We start from the raw sequence: 27,711 nt of genomic DNA, 5'->3' as shown, positions 1-27,711 counted from the left end.
CGAAGCTGCGAAAATGGTGAGATGGGGGGGGAGGGGGGGCGATACAAGCGGCCAGTATAGGGGACGGGGGGCTGTATAGCAGGATGGCAGGGCGGTATAGGGGGGCGAAGTGCGGTATGGCGGGGCGGGGCGGTATAGCGGGGCGGGGCGGTATAGCGGGGCCCCTCCCGGCGGGCGGGGCGGCCGCGCTCCGCTCCCGCGGGATAAAGCGGGGGCGCGGGCGCGGAGGGGGGGGGGCGCGGGATGGCGGCGCTGGGGGCGCTGGTGAAGAAGGCGTGGAGCGTCCGGCGGTTCGTGGTGCTGCTGTGCGCGCCGCTGGCGCTGGTGCCCGTGCTGCTCAGCCTGCCCCCCAAGGTACCCGCGCCCCGGCACCGGCGGGGGTGGGGGGGCGCTGGTGGCGGGCACGGAGCGGAGGCGCGGACGGAGACCCCCGGCCGTGGAGCGTGGACAGGCGCGCCAGCTGGGGCTGCCGCCCAGGGTTGCAGATTGGGGAGACCCGCTGCGGGGCACGGAGCAGGGGACACCGACTGGGGTGCCCTGGCCAGGGACACGGGGGGGGGGGGCTGCAGCTAGGGACACGGACTGGGGGCACCAACTAGGGGGCATCAGCTGAGGCCGTGGACCAGGAGCACAAACTGGGGACACTGACTTGGGGGATGGACCGAGTGTGTGGATCAGCGTTACAGACTGGGGTCGTGAACTGTGGGGCACAGCCCTGGGACACGGACCGAGGACGTGGACCAGGGACATAGCCTTGGTGCTCCGTCCCGCCTTGCTGCTCACCTCCTGCCTCAGCCCCAGTGGTATTTGGCCCTCACGAGGGTCACCCTGCTGCCTGCCAGGGTTTCCCCATGGAGGGAGGGGACCACCAAAGCCTGCAGTCTGCCACAGCTGCTCACCCTTCTGCAGCGCACCTGAGTGCGAATGGAGGGGACATCCTGGGGTTATTTTAACTTTTTAGGGGGAAGAAGGGATAGATGATAGTGTGAACTGTATTTATGTTGCTTATATAGACATTGGGAGGTGTAAGGAACCTATGGTTCAGAATCAGCTTGAACTAAGTGGCACTAAGTAGTACTTGCTGATACCTAGCTGCCTTATTCTAGTTTTTATCAGTAGCGCTCAAAGGAGAGCTGGGGAAACTGAGGCAAAGCAGGTCCACGGCTAGCATCACCCAGCAAGGTGTTTGTAGAGCTGGGGTGGCAGGCAAGTGCCCAGGGCTCTGAGACTGCCTGGTGTTGCTGTCCCATCCCCTTTGCTATGGGAATCGCACTGGGCAGCGGTGTGGGCAGGGAGAGAGGGATGCCGCAGAGCTGGAGGTGGCCGTGCAGCGGGGTTTGTGCTGCAGGGCTGGGAAGTGCAGAGGAGCTGCAAGTGCCGCCTGCACCGCCGCAGGCGATTCTCGGGGGCGACCTTTGGTGCTGTATCCGAAAAGGCTTTGCAAGTGTGGTATTTGTGGTGTTCTGTAGACGTGGAAAAACTGGTCTCCTGGTAAGGTTTGGCCTCTGGCATGTGTGTTAGGCTGCACATTAAGCAATCTGTGGCAAAATTTTGGAGACTGGAGGATTTTTGCAGCTGTCCGGTGTACGCAGCTCTTGTGCACCAGGAGGTCCGAGCCTTAGGTGGAAGTCCACGGGGCAGTGAAGTCACTGGGAAATTTTGTGCCATTGACTTCAGTATGGGCAGGATTTCACTCTTACATTCTGACTCAGATCCATTTGACAATGACTTTGTTTACATCAGAAAATAAGTAATGTTTGTACTTTGATTATAGAGTGATTCAGATACTGTAAGGACACGAAGGTGGCATTTACTTCTGCCTGTATAGTACTTGTCAGGTGAAACCTTTACATTCAAGATAGCAAATAAATCTACCAAATTAAAAAAAAAAAAAAAGAATTACCATTGCTTTATTTAATGACACAATATGTTAAAAGAGAAAATTCTTTGGATTTAATCTCCCTTTTTTCTATTTTGCATTATTGGGTGAGTTCTTAGTAGGAATATACTAAATGTCTACCTCAAAGAGCAGAAAGCTCATTGCACAACAGGTACTTAATTCCTTTGCAGATTCATAAGTAGATAATTATATTTGTACATTCATTTACAGTAGCTGAACAAGTGACTTCAATTATATTTAATAGTATCTTGTTTGACTTTGGCACCTGTAAAATTGTGAGATACGGTTAGAGGGTGAGGAGACGCGCTGTACGCTCAGCGCAAGCTTGTGCCTGACCCACACAGTGGTTAGTTGTGAGAATAAATCACAGATGAACCTGGTGCTGTGCTGCGGGAAGGCCCTCGATCTAGATGCTCTGTGTACTGATAGAAGCGTATAGTGTTACACAGGCTGTGTAAAGATTTGCGTGTTCAGGAAAGGGATTTCTCCACATGTACAGAAGAAAAAAACTCTCTGCTGGTGTAATGGTGCTGTTCACACCCACTCCACTCTTGCAGCGTGCTGGTAGCCTGCTCCTGGGTGCTACCCACAGAGGACCTCATGCACAGTCCAGTCTGATCAACGCTGTTTTATTAAAGAAAAACTGATGATGGGAAAGTGGAAGTGTTTGCAGCTGAGAGGGTGAAGAAGCAGTGGGACAGCTGTGGGTAGGGAAGGAGAGGCCCTGGCAGAGCTGACTGGTCTGCCCGCTCACCTTAGCGATCTGTTCTTCATTTGCCATGGGTGCTAAATGCATTACAGTTGGTAGCAGTGAGGCTGGCTGGTACCTGCACTGGTCACTGTCAAAACTCTGATGGTCATGTGGCTGTTAACCAGTGCAATGTTTCAAGCAAGTCCAACTGAAGCTTCACCAAGTTCTCCCCGAGTTTGGCATAGGGGTGAACCTGTAGCTGTGAGCTACCATACAGAATTGTATCTGTTCATGTTCAGAAGTCAGTGATTCATCTACAGTTTCAACACAAAATTCTCGCACTTCTTCAGCAAGAAAGGAAACTTGCTGTTGCATCAACAGGGGATTAAGTTCTGACGTCTGGAGCTTGCTTGAACCGCGCTCTGCAGCCTGAGCCGCAGGGGGCTGCAGGAGTGGAAGGGAGCAGGCTATGCTTTTAACCATGGTGTAAAAACACCAAGAGGGGGGAACAGGCGAGGGCTCAGCAGGCGGGGGATCTGGGGTGGAAGAGTTTGGAAGTTATCCTGGCGCGTGATGGAAAATATGTGCCCTCAGCTGCACTGCTCGGGTCGGATGGTTTATCCTAACACAGGACTCGAGTCCAGCCTTGTGCTCTCCTGGGCAGCCAGGTCACAAGAGCTGCTGCAGGTGTTCAGTAAGCTCTGTCTCGGAAGGAATTCAACTGACTGGGCTGCTGCTGGTGTTACTGGGAGGCTGTCCCAGGCAGGGCACCCACGGAAAGCAGGCTGGGGCAGGAGGAGCTCCTGGGTGTGGTGCAGTCATTGTAGTAACCTTGATGCTATGAAGTACATGCTCCCATCTAGAGCATGGGAGAGTTGGATGGGCTGGAGAACCCCATGTTCCTGCTGGGATGGTCGGTGTGCTGCCTCGCAGGGTTATAGAAGCTGGTAGGAGATGAGAAGCAGTGAGGCTCAGCCCTTGCGAGTCTCAGGATGAGGTTTCTCTTGTGAGAAGGTGTCTTACAGGCAGCTCTGCAGTACTTTCCTGCTCTGGGGATGCTAAAATCTGTTCCCACATCATGTCACCATTTACCTTCTCCCCACTGGGATGCTCAGCAATTTTAATCTCTCAAGGGACTGGAGCCATAAAAAGCCACCTGAGCTTTGGCTTCAAGGGCAGTGTTTCACTTGGATCTGGAGACCAAGAAATCATAACCTAAAGTTGATGTAACAGAGAACCACAAATAGGATGTGGCTTCTTGGATTAGTGTGTACTTCTGAGTGACACCCTGTGGACTGGGTGAAATGGGTTTTCCAGTGAAACCTGCACCTCAGTGACATCTCCCTGGTGACAAAATCCTTTGAGAAAAATCATCCAGCAAGTCTGGCCTTGCTTATTGCTGATGAACTCCAGCACCCATATCTGCAAGCTCCTATCAAAGCTTTTGTCAGCTGTTGCCCTGCAGTGGTTGTTCTCCAGATCTCTGTGTGAGTCCCTTCACAGAGGGACGATGTCAGGGCTGGCACTGGTGCTGGCATTACACTGATAGCCCTTGTTTTGATTTGATGCCCTTTGTAGGTTGCAGTCGTGGAGAGGGAGACTTGCATAAGTGGTTTTGTCTGCAATCTCCTTTCTCTTAAATAGAGAAATGAAATTTCTGCTTTGTGGGTGAGTTTGCTGAGACCTCAGGGTGTGCTCCCCAAACTGTGACTGGAACAGTGACTTGTGTCCACCACATAAAACAGCAGAAGGAAATGTTCTGTGTGGAGCTGCTTCCCAGAAACCAGTTCTCTGCACAAGGGTCTGTGTGTCACTTCCCACTCTGGTTGGTGCTGAAATGGCTGAATATTTGTCCCGTGAGTGGAAGTGCCTGCGACCCCCCTGCTCGGAGGGCTGTGAATGATTGCAAAGAGCTCGGGCAGGGCAGGAGGGGCTGGAGGAACTGTTCTGCTGGAAGGGGCATGGGGGACACTTTTAATGAGCTGTGCAAAGAGGTTGTTCCAACAGCTTCTAATGAACTCAATGTCTACAGCCTCTTGGCTTGGTAACAGCTGAGGCAGCCAAATCTGCTAAAAGGAGCTCTGAGCAGGCAAATAGGGCCCAATGCCTTCAGAAAACAGACTTGACTTCCTCGGTGGCCATAGAGCAATTTAAAATTAACTTGGACGTAATGAGTCCTCCCGATTAGAACAAGGAGACTTTAAGAACTTCGAGAAGAAAAATGACATTGCTTGCACTCAAGCAAAGAACATGAATGAAGGCATTGTGGGGAAAGGGGGTGATGCCAGTGTAGGCGAGTGGGGTGGTGGGCTGGGAGCGGGGTGTCCTGTCCTGGGAGGTGGAGGGGAGCTGGATCCTGGGCTGGAGAGCACAGCAGGAGCATGGGCAGGCAAAGAGGTAGCAGTCAGGAGGGCAGCCTGGCAGGTGAAATAAGTGATTGCAGCCTGATTATACATTTCATGCACAAAGTCCATCTCTGCTATGTACGTGCTTGGTGATTTAGAAAGGCCAGTTTCACGAAACTGGAAGCATTGGCCAGTTAGATGAGAGGAAGAACTTCAGTGAGGAAAGAGGGGTGATAATTGGAAGTCGGGTGACTACATTTTACCACGTGCACTGTGAGCTTCAGTCTGGAGAGAGGACAAGCCTGGCGAAGAGCAAGCTGGCACAGAGGAAGCAAAAGCAGCAATACTTGGACGAAAAAGGAAGTTGAGAAGAGTCAATAGTAATTGGAAGCTAAGAACCATAGAAAATATGAAAAGGGATGTGAAAGATTTGAGGAAGAAATCCCTGAGCAGAGTGTTGAGGGTGATGAGCGGTGTTTCGAGTGTGTGGCACAGAAGAAATCTGACCCATGGTATTCTGTTGCCAGATGGACAATGCAGAAAAGCCATATTCAGTGAAGCATTTTTGTTCTGTATTCAGGAAAGTGGTTGTAGTACAGTCCTATATAATAAGAAGTTGTCTGATAATGAAATATTTTTATTGTGACAGTAACTAAAGGGAGATTAAAATACCCTGGCTACTTTAAAATCTACAGGCTTAGGCAACTTCCATACAAGAATTTTATAAGAGCTGCCTGAGGAGTTTTGTGAACCAATAAACTGGGTGTATTTCTACAAGCCCCAGGGTAGATGGAGATCACCAGGAACGCTGGCTGCAGGTCAGGCAGATCTGGAGTCCCTCTTGGGAAGCAGATTCCAAAAAAGGGCTTGAGATGGCAATATGTAATTAGCTGAACATGGCTGCCAGACTGGCTACCCACAACCAAGAGGGTTAATGTGATATTTGTGTGTACGGACATGTGAAAGTTGAGCAAGACCAGGGAGGATCTACCAGGCTGCTATTTGCTGAGGTTGTGGCTTTCACCAGAACGTCCTTCCAGTCTGGCTTCCACAGCTCAGAAATGGCTTTGACAAATTGGACGAGTCTCAGAATGAGTAAAGGACTGGAAAACAGGCCATGTGATGAAAGGCTGTAGGAGCTCAACCAATTTCTTTCAAAGAATAAAAAGGCAAGGAGTAACTTGATCATTACCTTGAAGGCACATCCATCACGAGCAGAGTTTGGATAAGGGTGGCCCAGGCTAAGGCATAAAGGAGGAGCATGTAAGAAGATGCAGAGGGTTGAAGCTGGCAGATTCAGATTATCACAACATAATTTTAACAATGAGGTTAATTAATCATAGGAACGGCTTACTAAACTTGGGGTGGGTTCACCGTCACTGAAAATGTTTGTTTGTTTGTTTGTTTGTTTCCTCTAATCAAATGTAGTGGATCTATCTTAAAAACAAAACCAAACCCTGATGCTGAAATGGAGATTCAAAAGGGGAGCCCTGTTAACCTCACACAGGGTATCAAATCATCACACTGTGTTGTTTTAGCTTCACAGTCCATGAATGTTTGAAGATGTAGGATCTATTGCTGCCTCCAAGAGAAGGTGTGAGCCTCAGACCTCTGAGCCAGGGAAGATTTTTCTCCAAGATGCCTGTTTCATTTTTGTCATTAGTTTCTTACATGATCTTGGTCAGTCTGACCACTTTCTCTGAGCTTCAGCCATCCCATTTGTAAAACAGAGAAAACGATTCTGTTTTTCTGCCAAGTACAAAATACTTCAAGAAGTTTAAATAAAAGTGTTTAATAAGCTTTATGTCTTTTTAGCATAACTCCAGAGCAAAATATCTTCCCTGGAGCTCTTACAACTTGTGCCCGTGTTACTGGCCCCTTTCTAGCCACGCTGCAAATACCCAGTGGGAGCAAAACAACTCTGCTGGCAGGAAGGCTGGTAAACAGGGCTTGGTTTATGTCCAGATTACATAATGTTTGCAAGAGCTGCGTTAGTAGAAATCAGATTCACATATCCATCCCACTGGAGAACAGGCAGTGTGAGCGAGACGGCCAGTAGCACAGTCACAGCTGCAAAGTGAGAACAGTTTGCGAGCGAGATGCTAAAAGCCTCTGGTACTTTTTTGTACTGAGTAGTTCTGAGTATTGCAGGCAGGATGTTCCTTTGTGATAGTAGTGGGATAAAAGGGCTTGAAAAGCTCTGGTTCACCCAAAATATCTCTTGGTATTGGGATCAAGGTCCTGGAGGAGCCCTGTCACCTGTATGCCCCTAGTTTGCCTGGTCATAGAGTGGAAGGGTGATGAGGGAGCTTGTGTGGGGATGATGAGGCTGTGATGACCATGTAACATGCAAAGGTTGATGGAGAAAAACCAAAGCTTGGCAGTGCTAAGGTAGGGCTTCTTCGAGCGCTGGGTCTGTCCGGTGGGGAGGCTGTCAGCACTGGGCAGGCGGCACTGGGCTGCCCTGGAGCCGCCTGGGGCTGGTGGAGAACAAGGTCCAGCTGAAGCTCCTGATGTCCCCTTTCAGGTCAGCGGTGGGGACTGATGGCTCGTGCATGCCCATGCCTCGGTGCTATGCCTGGGCGAGCCGGTTTGCCTTATCTGACCCACATTCCCTGTCAGCACCTCCTTTCCATGGGGCACCTCATCTGCCCTTCCAGGAGACCTCCTGCTCCCTCCAGCTCTCCTGCCCACAGGAGACTACCTCGTGGCTTGGCTTCCTCTGCTGTAGCTGAGCAGGTCTCCCAGTGTGGAAAATTCCCGGTGCTTTCAGTGCAGCGAAGACAGGATCTGTGCCTGGAGGGGCAGAGGTCGTTCCCAAGGCTCTTGAGCAACAGGAAGGAGAGCTGCTGCAGTCCAGAGCCACCGAGCACTTTCCTGGAAATCATTAAATGGTTATAAAATTAACCCAATCACAAGACCCATCTTAAAGTTTGTATGTGCTACCATTTTTCCCTCTGAACTTTGATAGACTTATTTTGAAAAAAATAAAAACAAAGCTGCAGGGAGGTGAGAGAAGCAGGAGGAGTCTGACAGTGACACAGCAGAGGGATCGAAGGATAAAGATCGTGTGGGGGTGATGGTGCCGCACAGGACAGCGGGTGCAGCCCAGACCGTCCCTGGACAGCCGTGGCCATCTCCCTAAAAGACCATTCTTCTGACATTTGTTAGCATTTATTGTTTGCATACTAACCAAACTTGCTGGGCACTGGGAGCATTAATTAATTAACATTTGCAAGATATCTTGAAACCAAAAACCTTTCCATTTTATGTAGAGTTTGGTTCAATTTTATTAATGGTTTTAATTTTTTTTTTATTCTGGGGAGTGCTTGCTCTAAATCTCAGTCATTCTGAAGTGGTCTTGTTCCTTTTTTTGTTCAATGATGGTCCTATCTTAAGTGAAAAACTTGTTTAATATAGTTGCGATTTGTCCTCTTTTGGCATAGAATAAATTGGATAAACAATACTAGAGCTTGCTTTTTCAAGTGGTTTGCTGTTGATCCATACAGGTTTCAAAATTGCAGGAAAACCCTCCATATAGCAGGTTTTTCTGCCCTGTTGCAGTTTTACCCCTTGGCTTTTGATCTTGCAAGGAAGATTAGTTATTAGATTCATGCTGTGTTTCATTGCAATGTTTTCCAGAACATTCTCCATACACCAGAGAATAAATATCCCTTACTTTATAATTAGTTTTTTAAATTGTACTTCATCTATTTCATCAAGTCAATTAAAGCCTTCACTGATATGCTCTTATATCAAGGTGGTGTTAAATATTTTCAGTTCCTCTACCCTTGTAAGAGGCAAAGTGTCTTTATTTTGAAGTTGACTTTGGTGCAGCTTTCCTTACAGAAAACTGAGGAATACTTTGCCAGTGGGAGGAAAAAAATGATTTATATGGCCTTTAGAGATCAAATGGAAAAGGGCTTGATGAGAGCAAAGCTATTTCTTTGGTGTATAAAAAGAACCAGAGTGAAGACAAATTATCAGTTGCCACAGGAATGAAATCACTAATCTAGTGTGCAATCATTTTAAAACATGATTCTTTATTTTTGCAAAATGTAGCACTGCCGGGTTTGTTGCTCTGGTGCTGCTGGTTTGGAGGAAGTGAAGCCATGGGGAGCTCATGGGATCTGCCAGGTGCCAGGGCTGAGCCCCTGTGAAGGGTTTACTTCACATTACCTCATGCGTCATTTTACTGGGATCTAAAATTAGGACTGGAAGTGGTCTTTACATCCAGATCTTGGGAACTTCACATGAAGTGTTGGTTCTGCTGCGAATAATGTGTTAAAAAAAATCAAAGCAAATTACTCTCAGTTCTGTGGTATTTGCATTTCCACGTGCACTGAAGCACTGGAGCTTTACTTAGCAGAACTGCTTGTGAAATGCAAAGCCTGAGTGCTAAAAGCAAATCAGAAATGCTCTCATCTTGCAACTTTTCAAACACTCACTACAGATGTATTGAACGATAAACCCATATTGGTTTCAATTCACTTGGTTTCAATTGGTTTCACGTGGTTTCAAACATACTGGTTTCAATGCACCCAGCAGGGTGTCAGGGTAGATTCTGCTCTTTGGCTTTCTCAATAACCGTGGTTACTTTTTATCCCCAGTTTGTGGGTGTGTTACTGGGCTAGTGTCTGCTCTAGGAGCTTGGGGGTGACCACATTCAGCTAAGGCCTGGAGTGAATTTTTTGCAGGTGGCCAGGCAAGTTGTGGCTCTGCTGTACCTGCTCTGGTGCCTTGCTGCACGCTCAAATGCTGCAGCTGAGACCACGTTATCCCCAAAACGCAGCTCCACACAGTTCCCAGCCCATGCTGTTCCCGACCCAGCCACGCCAGGGAGCGGAGCCGTCATCTCCCTTGCAAAAGCCCCAGCAAGCCCAGCCCCGGGCACAGGAGAGGAAGGTCCAAGCGGAGGGACAGAGGTGCCTTTGAGTAACAATTCAACCTGTTCAAGGAGCTGGAAAAGAGTGGTAAAATAAATAGCTCTGTGGCTTCCAAATGACTCTCAGCTGTTATTTGTAGCGCTGCGGGCACTCTGCCCCGCAGTCACTGACAATATCCCCGTTCAGCCCTGCCGTGACCGAGCCCAGCTCCGTGCTGGGCTCCCCCCCTGCCCCCCGGGGCTCTCCCCTCCTGGGCTTGGAGCCGTTCTCCTGACTTCTTTCCGTCGCTCATTATTTCGGCCGTGGCTGTCATGACGAATGGCTTTGGTCTAGTTTGTGCCTCCTGGGCGAATGAATGAATTCACGCTGCAGTGTGGGGGCACTGGGTTTCTGCCAGCCTTGGCCGAGGCTGGGGCGATGCTGGGCATGGGCGAGCTCCCTGCCCTCAGGAAGCGGTGTGACACCAGGGCATTTGACTTATTGATTTCCGTAGGGACTGGGATGGGTTGCCATGGAATGGTTTCTCACAGATCTCTTGGGAGACTCTGATCCAAGAAAAGAAACCTTTCTGTGTGCCTCCTGTTGCAAATGTGGGGACTCGATACATCTATCTCTCAAAGCTGTTTTTCCATAGCCATGCAAAGCACAGTCTGTGGAAGTTGGAGAGAAAACACAAACATTGTGTAGCAGGATCAGATATTGGGACACCTATGGGTGTTAGCAGCAGTGCCTGCTGAGGATTAGCACCCTAATTCAACACGTTGGGACAGTTCCTACTCTCCAGAGCTTCCTTGGTTGATGCCCCAGTGCACTGCCACCCTGCAGCACATAGGAAGCTCAGGCAGTCGAGGAGGATTTGGGTTTTGCTGTAGTCTCAGAGGATCAGTGTAAGTCCTGAACCCCTACACAATGTAGGGGGGAAGATGTTGCACTTGATGGAAATGATTTGGGAGAAATACTGTATCCTTGAAGGAGTAATGGGTGTATCTTGCTTGTCTAAGTGTCTCCAGGTGAAAAGATGTCTCTGTAATGCCACATGTCTTACTTTTCCTCTCTCCTCCTTTTGCAGGAAGGAAGATGTCTCTATGTGATCCTGCTGATGGCCCTGTATTGGTGCACGGAGGCGCTGCCCTTGGCCGTGACGGCTCTGCTCCCCATTGTCCTCTTTCCCTTCCTGGGGATCCTCCCATCTAACAAAGTTTGCCCACAATATTTTTTAGACACCAACTTCCTCTTCCTCAGTGGTTTAATCATGGCCTCGGCCATTGAGGAGTGGAATTTACACCGCAGGATCGCGCTCCGGGTCCTCATGTTGGTGGGAGTCCAGCCAGCCAGGTGACTACGGGAGCAGGGGGGGTCTCCATGGGGGACATGAGCTGCAGGCGCTCGGGAAGTGGCTCTGCTGCGGTGGGCCGTGAGGCGAGTGTCTCCCACACCAGGGGGCTGTCCACATCCCCTTTTTCCAGCTTATTGAATTTATTCAGCTGTTTGCCTTCGCTCAGAGGCCAGTGGAGCATGAGGAGAATCATTTGGTTCAGCCCCATAATTGTGCTTCATCCAGTTACAGGATAGTCACGGAAGCCCTTTTTGCTATTAGTTTTGTTATCCCTGCACATGAGCTTTTCTTCCTATAGCTATAATATATCAGAGAACTTGCCAAACTGAAGAAATTCAGCTTTTCCTTTTTTTCTCTCTTCCAGACTAATTTTAGGGATGATGTTGACAACGTCTTTCCTGTCCATGTGGTTAAGTAATACTGCCTCCACTGCTATGATGCTTCCAATCGCAAATGCAATTTTAAAAAGCCTCTTTGGGGAGAAAGACACATCTAAGGATATGAACAGGGAAAACGAAGAAAACCAAGGTAATTGAGACAGGGCAGTAGTATAAGCCAGCTGAGGTCTGCCCTGCTGCTGTCGAATATGCCCATTTTATTGACTTCACTGGCACAAGTACCAGGTTTCTTAGCTGCAGCTTGATCTCAGTGCTGGTCCCATTTTAATACACACTTTAGTGCCGTGGTGGAAGAGTATTGGCATAAAACTCCCTTTTATCCTGCCCCTTCCTCATGTCATGCAGGAGGCAATGCTTATGAGTTGTCTGGAAAAACCAAGGAAGTGGTGATGCCCAGCCAACCTGCTCCATAAACCTGCTGCTGGCACAAGTTAAAGTCCAGCTCTGTGGGCATAGTGGTGATGGGATTCGTAGGGATGCCTCGCTGCGGGGATAGCCAGAGCCAGGGAGGCTGTAGGTAGTAATAGCTGGGCAGATGAGTGCTACATAATGGTGCGTTGCTGCAGGGACAGGCAAGGGACTGGCCAGGCAGCGAGAGCAGGGCAAGGGTGAGGACAACGGCCCCTCCATGGCAGCACCCAGGGCTGCCATGTGCTCGTGGACCGGTGGGTTCTCCTCTCGTTTTCCTGTTTGTTGCCCCATGAAACTGGAGCCTGAGCTGGAGGAGAAAGGAAGGACAAAAGGGAAGGCTGGCAGGGTAAATACCTATTTATAAAGTGCTTTGTGGTTTCCCAGCTTGATGCCACTGCTTGGTGGTGTTTCTGAGCAGGTCGTGGACAGGCTGGGTCAGGGGTATGCAGTCAGATAAGGTCTTTCTCCAGCCCTCTCTTCACAAGTCATTTACCAGGAGTTTGGGCTTCTGGCAGACGGTGATGAGAAACAGCAAAACAGAAATGAAGTCATGAAGTCCCCTTTGCAGCTATTACTGATAGTTGGAGCAGTAGTCATGGCTTCTCTTTCTTGTACTAATTAGTAATTCTTCTGCCCCTGTGATTTAAAAGCAATGGCTTTGTGGTTCCCACTGAGTCCTAAGGCAGAGAAATGAGTCCCCAGAAGAAGACTCAAACATGTGCATACTCTAATAAAGATATAACTAATCATTCATTATTAATGTCTAGCAATCATTAGATATTTGCACTCGAGATTGCTTTGTCACATTTGCTTTATGAATTTTTGGCTGTTCACATCTATTAAAATCAACCCCACTGACCTTCTTGCTATAATTTCTTATTCTGTAGAAGCATTGTGTTTTGTCAGTCTGCTTTTAACCTTCTCGACCCCATCCTCTGAAATGATTTGACTGTGTAGTTGTGACTGTAAATACAGTAGAGTTTGGAAACACATAAAATCAAGACCCCCATTGTCCTAGACATTGGCAAGCACAAAATTAACGTCCTTGGCTCATAACGCTTACCGTGGTGAGAGAAGCCAAAAAAGGCAAAGGGAGAGGCATGCAAGTAGAAGAATGAATAAAGTGATGCTTTGCAAATATCATGTGATGGCGTGATGATGTATTTTTCTTTCGAGGTAGAGACTTATAAAAGTAATAAATACAAGTGAAGGAGAAGTCATCTGTAAAATGTATGACATCAAAATGCAGGTTTTCTTGTAGACCTTTTATTTGCACTTTAGTGTCCCAAGGTAGACTCATCCTTTTCTGTAATCTTTCTGAATGGATGAGAAAAGCTGAGTTCCTTGAAGGAAGCCCTAATCCTGAAGTCAGTCAAAAGCGACAAACCTGACGTTACACCTAGGAGCGGAGACGTGAAGGTGAGCTTTCTGCAGGGGGTTCCTGTCTGTCGGGTGTCATCTGCGGTCAGGGCTGGTTGCACATCTCCAATGGGGCTGTTGCCGTTAGTTTTTTCACAGACCTGATGAAACCTGACTGAATGTAAGGAACGTGCATTTGAGAACAAGGTATACTCATTTCATAGTTTACTTAATTCTTATAATCTAACTGAATTGTAATCTGTGTTCCAAAGAAGACAGGCAGATTTATTTGCAAAGGGAACTGTATGTGGAAGCAAACTTTTACAATGGCATATGATAAGGCCAGTTTGTAAATCTGCTTGGATATGCTTTAATAACACTGTAGTAGTGTCCAGGAGGCTGAAAAATACTTGTGTGGCTAAAAAAAAAAATTAAAAATATATGAAAGAATATGTAGCATGTACAAGCATTTGGTTTTCTGAAAAAATCTCAACAAGTGTATGAAACCAGCTTTGTGAAGGGCTTTGCTTACACACAGTGCCAGAATTAAAGTGATGTCTCTCATCAGTTGGTCACACTTTTTTGCTGATGAGAGAACCTCAAGGTTGCAATCGCCTATGTCCGTGCTCAGCCATGTGGACAACATGTTATAGATCAGTAAATATTTGCATGCTTGTGTCGGTGGTAGCTAAAATTTGGTGTGGTGTTTTGTTCATTTTGATGCTGTTGGCTACTGATGCAAGAATGCAGTTAGATGAGCTTTGGCGGCTGAAGTCCCAGCTGGTTCTGGTTGATCGAAGCAGGGTTATAGACTGAACACCAACAAGCTTTTTTCGACTTCTGGAATTTTTCTTTTGGAGGTGGGTTATAGATTCCCTACAATTCTGCCTGACATCTCCAGCGATAGGTGTGTGACAAGCTGGAAACCGCTGTGCTAGTGAGCCTGACCATCTCTCCTGCCCTCTGCCCACTAACCCATCATTGGCAATATTTCATTTCTCTGAGCAGCTTAAATATCTCCAGGTAAAAATCACAAGAAAATATTTCCATCCTTTTTTTCCTGCGTAGAGAACATCTTCTGCAAATTCAAGATAAACTGCAGTCAGTGCTTGAGGTGTTTCGTTGGGTCGCAGACCTGGAAATGATGTCTCTAAAGGGGCAGGTGGGAAATGTGCATTTTTGGACACTGCTGCCTGGTTTGGCTGCCTAACCCCAGCCCGTGCTGGCAGGGTACGGCCCCAGCGCTGCTGCCTGCACCCCTTGGTGGGTGGAAATATTCCTTCTCAGGCCTCTTCAACTTTTTAGAAACAACAAAAATGTCATTAAAGCCAAACTTTTCTAGGACAAGCCTTTCTGCCTCTAAGGTATACGAGGTATTTGGGTGAAATGGCCACTGAATCCTCCTTGTAGTGCTCCATGAGAGTTGTGTACAGCTAGGTCCTACCTCAGTGGTCTTTGGCCTCTTCTGACTTACGGACCTTTAACAATTTTCAACTCCTTTTTTACAAGTTTCATAGGAAAAGTTTGCTCTGCAGCAACTCTGGCTTTCCTTTGCACAGTTGCCTTTTGCAGACCTTCCTTGAGAGGTAACTCACGGGTGGTCCTGGCAAGATGGGATGGGAGTTTGGGCTTAGCAGGGAAAAAAATTGAAAAATGTTAAGAGGTGGAATGAAATATATGTTTTTGCAGAGCCAGCACTAGGCTTGAGTGGGACGGCCTTGAGGCTAAATGTGTTGGGGGATCAACAGTTAGCCATGGGTTAATGTTCGTCCTTCTAATTACATCCCTCCATCGTGTCATCGGTGGGATGAAAGCTCAGCATGTGTGCGTCCAAGCCAATTAACTCCAATTCGGTAAATTAGCAATGTGTAAGACATGACTTTGCAAAACTCCTTGGTTCACTGAGCTGGAACGAGCTTGGTGTTTTTGGCACACACATGAGCAAGTCCAGAGACTTTGACCACTGGCCCCTTTCAGTGTACTGCTTTCGGTCTCCAGTGCATATATGGGTAGAAGAGGATGGTGTTTCAGCCTGAGGAGGGGTGCAAGGAAATTTGGGGGCTGCTGGGGTGGTGTGGTGGTGGCAGGAATTGGGCTCTGCACACAGTGGTTTGCAGAGCCCAGGGAGGCGCAGGGACCCAAAAAGTTAAAAAGAGCCCTAGGAAAGGCAGCGGAGCCAGCAGTGGTGGGGAAAGGCCACATGGACTGAAGGTGGATAAAACTCACATGTGCTCCAGTCCTGAGGAGGAATATGGAAAATGGGGTTTAATAGCACACCTCTGCTCCCAACCTCAGGCTTACCTCTTGAGCCATGAGCCAGGACTACAAAAGCCACAAGCCTTAGTGTGGGATCTGGTAAAAAAGAGTGATTGTATTGCATTTCTGTCTTTTAATTTCTGAATTCTCCCATATGTATGTGTGTGCTAGAGTGGTGTGCACCTCCCAATTTACTGCCAAAGGGAGCATTGGTCATTCTGGTCAAAATACACCCTTTCCCCAAGTGCTCCTGAGTCCTGCTTGTGTTCCCTGTGGTGGATGATAAGGAGGACAGTGAGGCAGAGCCTGTGTGAAACATGCAGGAGGGTACCTGGGAACTGGGTATGCAACAGAGTCCTCCCGGGGTGACCCTAAACGTGTGTCAGAGACCAGTCACTCAGCCTGCGGGGTCTGTCATTTACGGAGGGGATGATGGACTTGGGAAATGGTCCTTGCTGTCGGGGTGGGTTTCAGAGGACCTGGTATGAAGCCTAATCCTCAAACGTGCCCCACTCTTGTCTTTAAAGAGGGAATTACAGCTTTATGGTGACTTTGCACTAGGTGTCTGCAGGGGGTAAAATTCTCATCCCTTGGGAATGGAGCTCTGTGGCAGGGAGTGCTCCTGCTGTACTTTGGGGAACGTGCCTTACAAATACATCAGGTCCAACAATTTTTCTTCCTAAGAATGAGCTATGGTTAACCCTCCCCTAAAAAATCCACCCCAAACTCATGACTTGATAAGGGACAACCTGGAACTCCTGGTCACGTTAGAAGATCCCAGAGCCTGACTAGTGGCAGAAGTAGTAAAACAACCAAGCGCCTCTGGGTGTTGGAGGAGAAGCTGGGTGCTGCAGTGGGACTGGAGCGGTGGCAGGAGGAGACGGGCTCGTTCATCCCCGCTGGGCGCTCCCAACCCCGTCCCCGTGGCTTGAGCTCACCCTTTGTTTGCACAGCCCTTCCTCTGTAAATGGCAGTGGTTTCCTCCGTTCCTCTGTTTGGTTCAAGGAGAATTTTCTAGATGCTTTGAACTGTTTTAAAGTCCTCATCTTTCTTTTTCAGCATCTTTACAGCAGAATAAACTTTACACTGTACCAACTGAGATGCAGTTTCTGGCAAGTACTGAGGAGTAAGTTAACTATAAAGTTTGTATTAGAGAGTTGAGAGAGAGAATTTTCCCCTGAGCTAGACCAAGTTTTAGGAATTTGAAATTCAATCATTGAAATGTTTTGATTATACCAAACATCCCAATCACTAGCAGCCTGATGATAGAAACCCTCCTCTGTGTGTCCAGCATCCCTCTGCATGTCCAAATCATTGCAGAGATTTTCCAGCCACTCTGAAATGGTAGCCAGAGTTGTCTCCTGCTGGGGAATTGTGCCTTGGTTTTCTCAGGAACATCAAACGTGTGAAGCCGGTGATGTAAAACCCACCAGGATTTACACACGGGTGATGGTCCTGCTTTGATAACAGCAATGGGAAGGAAGCATCTTTTCAGGAACAGATGTTTCTTTCCGCTCGGTGCTACCAAATTTTTTTTTTTTTTTCTTTTTAGCAGTCCTGTGGACTTTATGCTAAGTGTTACAAGTTGCTGAGGGGCTGGGCAAGGCACGTGCACCCTCAGCTCCTACAGATGGGTGCTGAGGGTGCTCTGCCCTCTGCAAAGCAGCTGGTCCTGCGTGGCAGTTCACCGGGCAGACCCCTCTGCTGCACTGAGCTGCTTAGGTGTCCTTGAGGACAGTGTTAGCTTGGATTTCTAAAAACTGGGAATTTTCCTTCTGTCAAGGCTCTGAAGTGGTTGCGCTGTATTTAAACCAGGGCTTTCACCAGTTTCTCTTTTGGACTATTTTAAAGCAAAGATCTGACAGAGGAGAAGGAGATTGCCAGCGATGCTCTCTCAGACTTAAAGAAGGAGGAGGAATACAAAACAAATATATGGAAAGGTTTCCTCATCTCAATCCCATACGCAGCCAGCATCGGAGGTACAGCAACGCTGACAGGAACTGCACCAAACCTCATCCTTCTGGGACAGCTGAAGAGGTATGGGAGGTATTGTAAATCCTGGAAAACAGAGACGTGTTCTCCGTCCCTGTAGGAGATTCCCTTCTGTGCTGAGACCTGGTTTGGAAAATTCATGCCCTTCCAGAAGATTTTGGGAAACTTTGTGAGCAGATGAAAGCAGAGAGTGGTTGCATCAGCCTTAGCTGTAATAAGCAGGTTTCCAGCGTACCCAGCCAGGCTGTCAGCCAAACTGGTGTATATGTGCTTCACCTCACTGATGCTCTTAATCCCATTGAATTTAATGGGACTTGACTACACACTTACAATTAATCTGGTAACTGTTTTGATGAAACAGGCTGTGTAGTGTTTTGTGAGCCGTTATATCTACCACTGTATGGTAAAAAGGAAAATAAGGAACCCACTACTTCTGGCTTGTTTTCTTAGTCATAAAAGATGCCTCCTATGTGCATAGGAACAGAGATTTGTGCCATCCTAAGTGCCTGCAGGTATTTCTTTGCTGGCCTCTACAAGTAGTATGTTCAGTCTCTCCTAGGCGTGTACAGCATCCCTATGAGGTTCATGTTCAGATGCTCCAGCAATTATTATAGCAGGGTTTAATCCTGGGTGTTCAGGAGTATCACTGTGTGAGAGCACCAGCCCATCTGGAGAGAGATTTTCAGATCTTCCCTTGCAGGCTTGCACAGCTGGGCTGGGTGAGCTGTGGCTGGCAGGATGGTCTGGGGGAGGGGGTTGTCCCAACATAATGCTCCCCAAATCTCCTAGTGCCCAGATAGCTGCTAATGCACACAGAGGAGTAGTTTTTAAATGCATACTGGCGAGTTTGTGGGATATTTTGCTGCTGATTTGAGATGTTTGTTTGCCCTTAAATTGAAGGGTTGTTTCCCCTTCTTGCATTAACTTGATTTTTCCCGTTTGCTTAGTTATTTTCCAGAATGTGATGTGGTGAACTTTGGTTCTTGGTTTATGTTTGCGTTTCCTTTAATGCTGATTTTTCTTATCCTGGGATGGCTATGGATCTCCATCCTGTATGGAGGAATTAACCTGAGGTACGTTTATATTCAGTATACATATACATAGTCTGGTTATACTGGCATTGTGAAATACATGTTCATCATGATTCTCATACTAAATCTACTGATATCACCCAGGATCATCTCCTGGACAGTGGGGGGTTTCATAACTAACTTCAGGATGCTCATGCTATAACAAGTCATCTATTTTTAAGAGCTGATGTGCAACCAGAAGGTTTTAAAGATACCTCATAGTTACATATACTTTCTCTAACTGAAACACATGTGTGTACAGAGTATGTATTATATATTCATTCAGTTAAACATACAATTTTTAAAGGTTGTTTTACTGCCTGACCTGGGCCTGTGGAGGTCAGTAGCAGATTTTCATTAACAGAAGAGAAAGCAGGATCAAACTTTGAAGACCACCATGAAATCTTGGTTCCCTTAGAATTAGTAGCAAAAATCTCCTAGAACATAAAAGAGCCAGGATTTGTTCCTGGGGCAGAAACTTGGGTTTGGAACAGATTACTTCACAACAAGGCTTAATTTTACAACAACTTGTTAATCTGTAACTGAGAATAACATGTTTTTCCGGTAAATCTTTGCTGAATACATGCAACCTCTAGTGTACACTACTTAAAATGGTTGCAGCGTTGCCATGCTGGGTCATTTGAAGCTCTTCCTCCCCCTACACACTCTCATATGTGATAGTAACAAACTCACAGTCCTGCTTCCTCCAGGGACTATACAGAACTTCTAATATTTAGAAAATTCTTTAATTGTTATTTTGAGTTAAAAATGCAAATAGAAGAAGGGGGGGGGGAAGAGAACAGGTGTCCAAATATTTACATTGTCTCAGAGACAGGAAAAAATCAATGGGAAAGTTTTTCAATCCAGAAAATGCCAAACGCCGGTCCTTAAATTGCTCGTGGGGCTTCACAGGAGGCTCTGCATGCTGCTGTGGGATGCTCTGCCAGCTCGCAGCCGCTTAGACCTGCACCGCTCTGCATCGCGTGCCTGGGGCTTGTGCCATGCGGAGCCCGAATTCCTGTGTCCTACAGCGAGGGTTGAGGTGCGGCCCCGGCATCCTGCCGGCACGGCCTCGGACAGTCGGGTGAGGGAAGAGGTAGCTGTGCTGGCCAAAGCCCCTGGCGGAATGCAAAATTGCTCTTGTGCTTGGAGAACGTGATGCTTTTTGTTTGGTTTGGCTCGTCTCTGTCAGCACAAAGCGTGGCTTTATTGGTATAGCTGGGCCAGCGCAGATACCAGTATTCCCCAGTGGCGAGGTGCCTCGGAAGAGACAGCGCAAAGCTGCACAAGTACAACCGAGTGTCTGCAGGAGTTTGTTGGGCTGCTTTGACTGTAACGACCCAGGGATAGTGGCTGGACTTTCTATGTGGGCAAGTCCTTGGTGTCTGCAGCACAGTACAGGCAGATGGACATCGCTCCAATAGCAGGTCAGCTTTGCTTGAATCCAGAAGACGTTAAAAGGCTTAGGTATAGGCTGCCTGAGCTGAGATGCTGCTGCTGTCAATAACACCCCCCCTAAAAAATAAGAAATTAAAGGGCCAAGTATATCTATTTGAGGTTCAGGAATTTCTGAATGATCAACCATTCATCCACATAGAAGATCCAGCCACGATATCCCTCTGCAATGCTGAATGAATTAAGGAAGCACAGGCACCGCGGGGCCAGATGGATGCGTCTGATGCAGAAAGTTGGGTTTAATCAAGGTCACAGGCAGGGTTAGAAACCGGGTTCAGCGGCATGGGATGTGATGGGAGATGAGGTGCGAGATATGAATATATCATTTGTATGCACATACTACAAAGGATCAAACAGTGTTTGCAGTCAGAGTGGCCGGGCTAAGAGGCTTAGCCAGGAGCACATTAACATTCCCGGCCAGTTAGAAATTCCTCACATTTTTGTTGATCCTCAGCAGCATCCTGGGATCACCCAGGAAATTGCAAGTGACTTGAGAAGTGAAGGGACAGATTTGTTTTCCATGTCACCCTCTTCCTAGTTGTTCTGCCCACGTAGGTATCTGCTAGAGATGAGGAAATCCTGCAATATTGGGACTTTCTTTTGGCAGTCACAGTCCATGCTGGAGGAAACAGTTCAGAATATAAACGAGAGGAAAGTTCCGAACCTCTGCAGCGTCTCCTTTGTATGAATGCAGAGAGAAAGGATATATAAAATAGGGCCTTATTGCTTGTATCTGCACCAGAGACCTTCATCATCAGTCCTCATGATAAAGCAAACTGAGCCACCAGAGATGTGCAGCTCTTTGAAACTTGCAGAGCAGGCACTGAAGGAGTGCATTGTGTGTGCATATGCTGCAGGAGTAACTGCAGCATTTGCTGTGTGTCAGTTATGTTAGAGGCATGTAAAGATATAACTGTGTTTCTTGGCAGGGGCTGGAGAACAAGAAAGTCAAATATAAGAGTGGATGCAGAAGCCCGAGCCAGAGAAGTGATAAAGGAGGACTATCAGAAACTGGGTCCAACAAAGTGAGTCATAAAGTCGGGACTGAAATGAAAAAGAAATCAAGTGGGTTGGAAATGTCCTGTGTTAAGAGTGGAGAACTGGGGGAAATGGAGTTTTTTAGAAGAAAATGAAATAGGTGTTTCCACTCAGTGTTTGTAACCTGCTGAAGTTTGCTTTTTGCACACTCCAGCCTCTCCACCTTCACTAACAGGAATAATTGCAAATAGCAGCTTGTACTCAAATCTTCTCAAGAAGAAAGTTCATATTATAGAGTGAATTCATGCTGGGTTGTTTAATTACTGTTTGTAATATTTCTGCTCCAGGGACAAAAACAATCCTGTGTGCATTATGTACTAACCAACACAGGCTGAATTTTGAAGGTTTGTGCATACCTGTTGTGCGAAGCAGGAAGCATTTGCTGAGAAGGCTGATGAGTCATATGATAGATATGAATCATATGGATTGTGGATATACTTTAAGAAAGCTTAATAGCTGCTCAAAGAAAGTATATGGAAAGAAGTCAGATCCATGTCATCGAATATATTATTTCTTCTGAATAACTCCTGTATTCAACTGTATTAGGTGAAGAAAGAACAAGACTCTTAGCTTCTTATAGTAGTTTCTCAAAGGTCTTGTCTTCTGGAAAAAGCTTGGTGCAAATTGCAATGATGGGGATCCTATTTTGGAGAAAAGAAACAGCAGAAAGAAACACGAGTTTTAGACTTATGAGAAGTGCCAAAAAAGGGGAAAACAGGAAAAGTTGAGTGTCTCCAAGAATCAAACCGTAGGTATGTCCAACCAGCCATGGATATTCTGGGCAACCAGGGCTAGTGAAGGTTTTTGAAACTGTAGGTCTTAATCTTAAATGGTCTGTGTTTCTCCATCTGTAAAATAATATTTTCATACTCACTGCAATGCTGTGAAGATTCAGTGATGTTTGTGTCATGCTATCGACATTGTAATTGTTGCTGTTGTGTGGAAAATGGAGTGGTTCTTCAAAGACAGTTGTCTGTGCCTGTGCTGTAAATGAAAGAAATTGGTTTATTTGTTCCATTCAGTACATTATCGAGCAGCCTGCAAAATGTCTCTGAAAGAATCAAAGTCCCACTTTGAGGTCTAGGAGTGAGAAAGTCCATTAAGCTGTGCTCTACCAATTTGATTAGCAACCTCGTAACTTAAAATCAATGCAAGTGGCCTCTTCCCAAGGGTTTAAATGCCCTTCCTTGTGCTCGGAGAGATTTTCAACAGTGTTTTGAGGCATTGTCTTGGTTAAATCTTGGCTCCGCTAGCTACTTAGTGAATGATATCGCCATTTATCCTGCTGTTTGTCATGTGTCTAAGGGATACTGTTTAGGTTTTGACCTTGAAGAAGTTTGTTCCTGCTGTCTCATATATGATTTGAATCTCAGCCATCCTTTTACATTGCTTGAACTGGAGTGAAACCATCCCTAGCTGACCGTGCCTTAGGGACATCCCAGAGGGCAGCGGTAAGAGGAATGACCATGAGAAGCTGCTTGGCCCCTCCTCTCTGCCGCACCCAGAGGGTCAACCTTGCGTATGCCTGTTGTGACATCTGGGCATTCCCGATGCCCATCTTGGCTCTCCTTCATGTCTTCCAATAAGAGATAATTGCTGGCAAATACCAATGTTTGCAAATAGATTTACAATCTGTTTCATCTTTATAATCTACTCCAGTGTTTCACTGTAGTTATTTTTTAGAAAACCACCCAAGCTGCTGCAGCCTGAGCTCAGTACTTGTCCTAGCTTGGATCCACCCCTTTAGCCCATCAGCATTTTAACTGCATTTCTTTTCATTTTAGGTTTGCAGAACAGGCAATTTTCTTCTTCTTCTGCATGTTTGCGATCATGCTTTTCTCCAGGGATCCCAAATTCATTCCAGGTTGGGCAAGCTTGTTTGCACCAGGGTAAGGTTTTATTTTCATTCCACTGTCACATTTTTCAATAGCATTTCCAAGTCGTTGAGATTCCTGGGTTTCTGATTGTATTGCTTAACACTATTACTCAGGTTTCCTGGAATAAATTAAAGTGAGCTTCAAGTAGCAGAGCCAGCTTTACTGTTTCTGTCTCCCGGAGGAGGTACATGAAGCCTGGTGGGAAGTTGGTGTGTGCCTATCTGAGGCCATCCCTAGGGTTTTAATGTTGGGAACGCTGTTTATAGGTACATTTACAGTGAAATACTGAATTCTTTATGCAATCCGCTGATTTCACTGGAGGCCTGGAGACTGAAGAGAGACAGCAGGAGCTGATTCCAAATGCTATCCTATCTGTTTGGCAAGTTTGTCTTCCCTGTGACATCCGTACCTTGGGAAGGTGAACGGATATAGCAGTTGGGGAATGCTAAAGCTCAGAGAGGGTGTTTTTATTTCTTAACAGAAGAGACCTTCATAGTTCTTTTTAAATAAAGCCCAAGCTTAATAAATGATTCCTTAATACAACAAAGTAGTTATGGACTTTTTCCTCATCAGTTAATAGCTCCTTACAATCAAACACACGCTTAAGGTCTTTACTGGATGGAGCCTGCATTTCACCTTAGAGTCTGAGCATTTTGCAAAGAGCTCATATAAATAAGATGGTCTGGGCTCTGCCTCTCTTCCTCCCTCCCATGAGCTGAGGAAACTTGTCCTCACAACCCCTCATGGACTGACCACGACTCTGCAATCAGAACAGCCAGAGCATCAGTGTGGTGGGGATTAGATCTTGGTTTTTACATTTGTAGGGCAGCTTTTCTAGGGGGTTCACAGCCCATCGTAGAAATGTAGCTCGACAGGGAATTAAAAAGAAAAGAACTGTGAACAACGAGCGTTGTTCAAACCTGATGGAAACTTGTAATCTTCTTTGGTAAATCCCTGTTCTCATAAACTTTATAATTCTACAGGCTTGTGCTTCTTACAAGTGTTTCTGCTGCTTTTGGACAGGTTTATTTCAGATGCGGTTACGGGAATCACCATTGTGATTATACTGTTCTTCTTCCCTTCGCAAAAACCTTCCTTCAGGTGGTGGTTTGACTTGAAAGGTGAGTAGGAGACCCCTCCGGGCAGGGACTCTGCCCTTCCCTGTGCTCTGGCAGGGCAGGCATGGAGCAAGAGCCAAGACTGTCCCACCTTGGACCTGCACTAGCCCACAGCCGCTGTGCTGGCCATCTGGAGCAGCGTGGTTTGAGGGTCCAATTTGATCCTACAGAAGCTTTTTTTTCTGAAGTGCCAGAAGAGGTTTAGCAGTCACTGCCCTGCTGCTGATTGCAGGAATGACTCAGTTGCTCATGTAGCTGTCAGAGATAACGCCATGGTGGGTTGAAGCGAACTGAAATCGGTGTTGATTTACCGTAGCAGACCTGGTTGTGAAACAGAGGTTTGGTTGCTGACTCCGAAACAGCTTCTGTCCCTCAGGGGGAGCACGAACCTCTGAGAGGGCAGAGCTGGGCGAGTTGTCCGTACTCAAAAATAGGGGCCCTTCCTCTGTTCCCAGAATAATTTAGAATTTAAACTCCTAAAGCTGAAACTCTTCAGCAGGTTTTGGTACCAGGAATCTTTTGAGATCTTGGGTCTGTCCTCTTGAGTAGCAATGAGATACAAATTTTAGTTCATAAGCCACTTGGAATAAGAGGTGGTCTTAATGTGTAGATGCAGCTGATGAAGGCCCTTTGTGGATGGTGCAGCACTACCTGGGGTCTATGGGAACAAAATACCAGCTGCTCTGAGTCATGCACACTTGTTGTGCTGTCCATAAACAGAAAGATGTTTAATCAGGCCTCCTCTGGATAAAATATGTGTGCCCTTGTTCAACAGAAAATTACAGTCCCATTAGTGCATCCTTCCATATGAGAGAGCTCACTTTGTCATGTATTAAGAGATGGCCTTTAGGGGAGATGAGCTCTTTGCTATAAAACTCGCTGGCTTTTGAACAGGAAGTGGAAAATTAATAACAACTTCATAATTCAAATGGTAGAAAATTTCCTCCTTCCATGGACTCCCATTTGTTGAGGACAATATTTATGTCTGTTAGAGAGAGAAAATTAACCTGATATTAAATGTTCCCTCAAGAAAGCCTCAAAGAAAACTTGAAGTGCTAGAATTTATTTTCTTTTCCTTTTTTTAAGATCTGATATTAAATTAAATGATCTTTTAATTGTCTAGCTTAAGAGACTCCATATGTGTATTTTATCAGCAACTCATGGTTAGTGAGCTTCAGCACTGATGTCAGGCTGATGATATCATTCTGTCAGATGATGACTGACATGCTCCTCTTTGGGTGGGTGTTTGACATGGGGTTTTTCTCTTCATCTAGCACCAAACACTGAGACGCCGCCCTTGCTGACTTGGAGGAAGGCCCAAGAGACGGTGCCCTGGAACATCATCTTGCTGCTTGGAGGAGGCTTTGCCATGGCGAAGGGCTGTGAGGTGAGGCCTGCCACAGATGCCAGGTTGCAGTCATCCTGCCCAACAGAGTTGGATTTTATCAGGGTGTCACTTGGGGTTCTCATTTGGCTCTGGGAAATTTGCATCTGTGGAGTCACAACACTTGAAGGACATGTTTCTCAACTCCAAGTGACAACAGTGCGCAGCAGATAACTAAGGAGGTTAAGAGATGTTGCAACTCCTTTCAAACTGCTTGCTGTTAAATAAGCTTGTGTAGGCCAGTGAAGGTCATATGTAATTTGCAGTTCTAGGAGAGGATCAGTTCACCTGCAGGGACACAGGAGGTCCACTCTCCAGCTTGTTTGCTGTCCCCTTCTGCAGGAGTCTGGTTTGTCTGTCTGGATAGGAGGCCGTCTGCATCCCTTGGAGGGCGTACCACCACCCGTGGCTGTCATCCTCATCACGATTGTCATCGCCTTATTCACAGAGTTTGCCAGCAACACAGCCACTATTATCATCTTTCTGCCTGTCTTGGCAGAGCTGGTAAGGTAGTCCCATGGCAAGACCAGCTGCTCCTCTGCTCCCCTCCTAGCCCTGACCCCTGGATGGGCAGGTTTGTGTTGTGTCTGTGCCGGGACAGGCACCATGCGGTTCTCCTGCTCGTGGGCTTCAGGCACTTTGAAATCCTTGGTAGCAACAAAGCAAGTGCCTGTAGCATAACGTGGACACTGCAGGATAATAATCCTTCAGATGTTGTTGGTGAGATACGTGATTATTTATCACATATCAGAGTGTGGGATAGGGCTCTGCACGGTGCACTAGCTGTTTGCATTCTTTGATATATCTGCCTATGACTTCGAATCCCCAAGGTGCAATTTCTGTTCCTTTCTGTTTTCCAAGGCCATTCGTCTGAAAGTAAATCCCCTCTATTTAATGATACCAGGAACTATAGGATGCTCCTACGCATTCATGCTGCCAGTCTCAACACCTCCTAACTCAATTGCATTTTCTTCTGGACACTTGATGGTCAAGGATATGGTAAGTTCTTTTAGATACAGAAGATGCTGAAAACCATCAGCCTGAGTGGAATGTTTAAAAAAGGAATCTTCTGGATTGTTACTAGTTCACTATGTAGTAAACTGAAAAGACAGAAGTCTGATACTGTTCTCAGCAGTGTTTGAAGGCACAGGGATACAGAAGGAGCCTGTATGAAGTCTGGCCCTGTGAAATTTGGAGCCACCGTGGCTCTAAATGGTGACAAAGATGGTCTTGAATGTGCTCAGCATCTCCCAGACCGTGCTCCTGTTCCTGCTAGTGTCAGCAGCTCAACTTTCATAGGTTTCTGGATGCAGGAAGAGTTCCCTAGCTCAGTGAAATAAAGCTTATGAGTAAAATTAGGCTCAGTCCGAGTCCCTGCTCACATTCCTGAGGCTGAACAGATGTTAATGTTTTTGATGGATCAAAGCTTGGTAAGCATCTGCAGAATGGCCTTTGTGGCTTAAGAAAGCCTGCTTAAGATGTTGCTAATATTAATGGCAATTAAGCCTTCCATTTTTATAGTGTTTATATTCAAATAGCTTCATGCTTCACATGCTGTAGATGTCCAGTCTAAACTCAACAGTTGTCTTTGTATTTCTTTTGTAGGCAAGAACTGGGTTGCTCATGAATCTTATGGGAGTTCTGCTTCTTAGTTTGGCTATGAACACATGGGCCAAGAGCATCTTCCAGCTGGGGACCTTCCCTGCATGGGCCAACATCCATGCAGAAAATGCCACCTCACTCTTAACAGCTGTAGAAAATGTCACTTTAAGTGCACTAAATAAAATATGAGCAAAGCCACCCCTGGGGAAGGACTCACTCACTTAGGACTTGGGCACTGGAATCGTCAGAGTATGCACAGGAGGAAAGCCATGTGGCTGCTCACACTGTATGGGACCCTCTGGTTTAATTTTATTTTTAGAAATACTGGTCAGTGTCACAACATCCATTTGTTATTTTCTCTGAAGATCTTTCCCCACCTTCCACAGGTACCAATCAGACTCTCCCAGAGTCCATCTGTCGTAGGTGGTTGTTAACTGGACAACCCTGTAAGTGGCGAGCATCTTTGGGTAGATGCCTCTCCCCCCATGAAAGCTAGTGAGCTTTGCTGCTCTAGCTTCTGATACCCTACCTCGTTTTGGAGAATAGCCCTGGGAACAGGGTGGAGGCAACTGGATTATTTATGTCCAACCCAA

At 46.7% G+C, this 27,711-nt stretch overlaps 1 protein-coding gene across 2 annotated transcripts; it reads left to right on the top strand.

Annotated features, from left to right (window-relative positions):
* The first annotated feature begins 278 nt into the window (after positions 1–278).
* SLC13A3 (solute carrier family 13 member 3) lies at positions 279–27,711 on the top strand. Of its 2 annotated transcripts, XM_050907138.1 has the most exons (13): positions 279–354; positions 10,892–11,157; positions 11,523–11,686; positions 16,642–16,708; positions 17,434–17,619; positions 18,522–18,647; positions 21,029–21,124; positions 22,922–23,026; positions 24,038–24,135; positions 25,407–25,519; positions 25,859–26,020; positions 26,378–26,515; positions 27,122–27,711. In XM_050907138.1, exons 2-13 carry the CDS (start codon positions 10,922–10,924, stop codon positions 27,305–27,307), a joined length of 1,677 nt encoding a protein of 558 aa, XP_050763095.1. In that variant the 5' UTR covers positions 279–354; positions 10,892–10,921; the 3' UTR covers positions 27,308–27,711. The 2 variants fall into 2 exon arrangements, with proteins under 2 accessions (XP_050763095.1, XP_050763096.1); XM_050907139.1 differs by lacking the exons at positions 279–354; positions 16,642–16,708 and having other exon boundaries at positions 11,101–11,157; positions 17,439–17,619.

Source organism: Gymnogyps californianus, chromosome 17 (genome assembly GCF_018139145.2).
Source record: "Gymnogyps californianus isolate 813 chromosome 17, ASM1813914v2, whole genome shotgun sequence".
Taxonomy (NCBI): Eukaryota; Metazoa; Chordata; class Aves; order Accipitriformes; family Cathartidae; genus Gymnogyps; species Gymnogyps californianus.
This window is presented reverse-complemented; position numbering and strand designations above follow the sequence as displayed.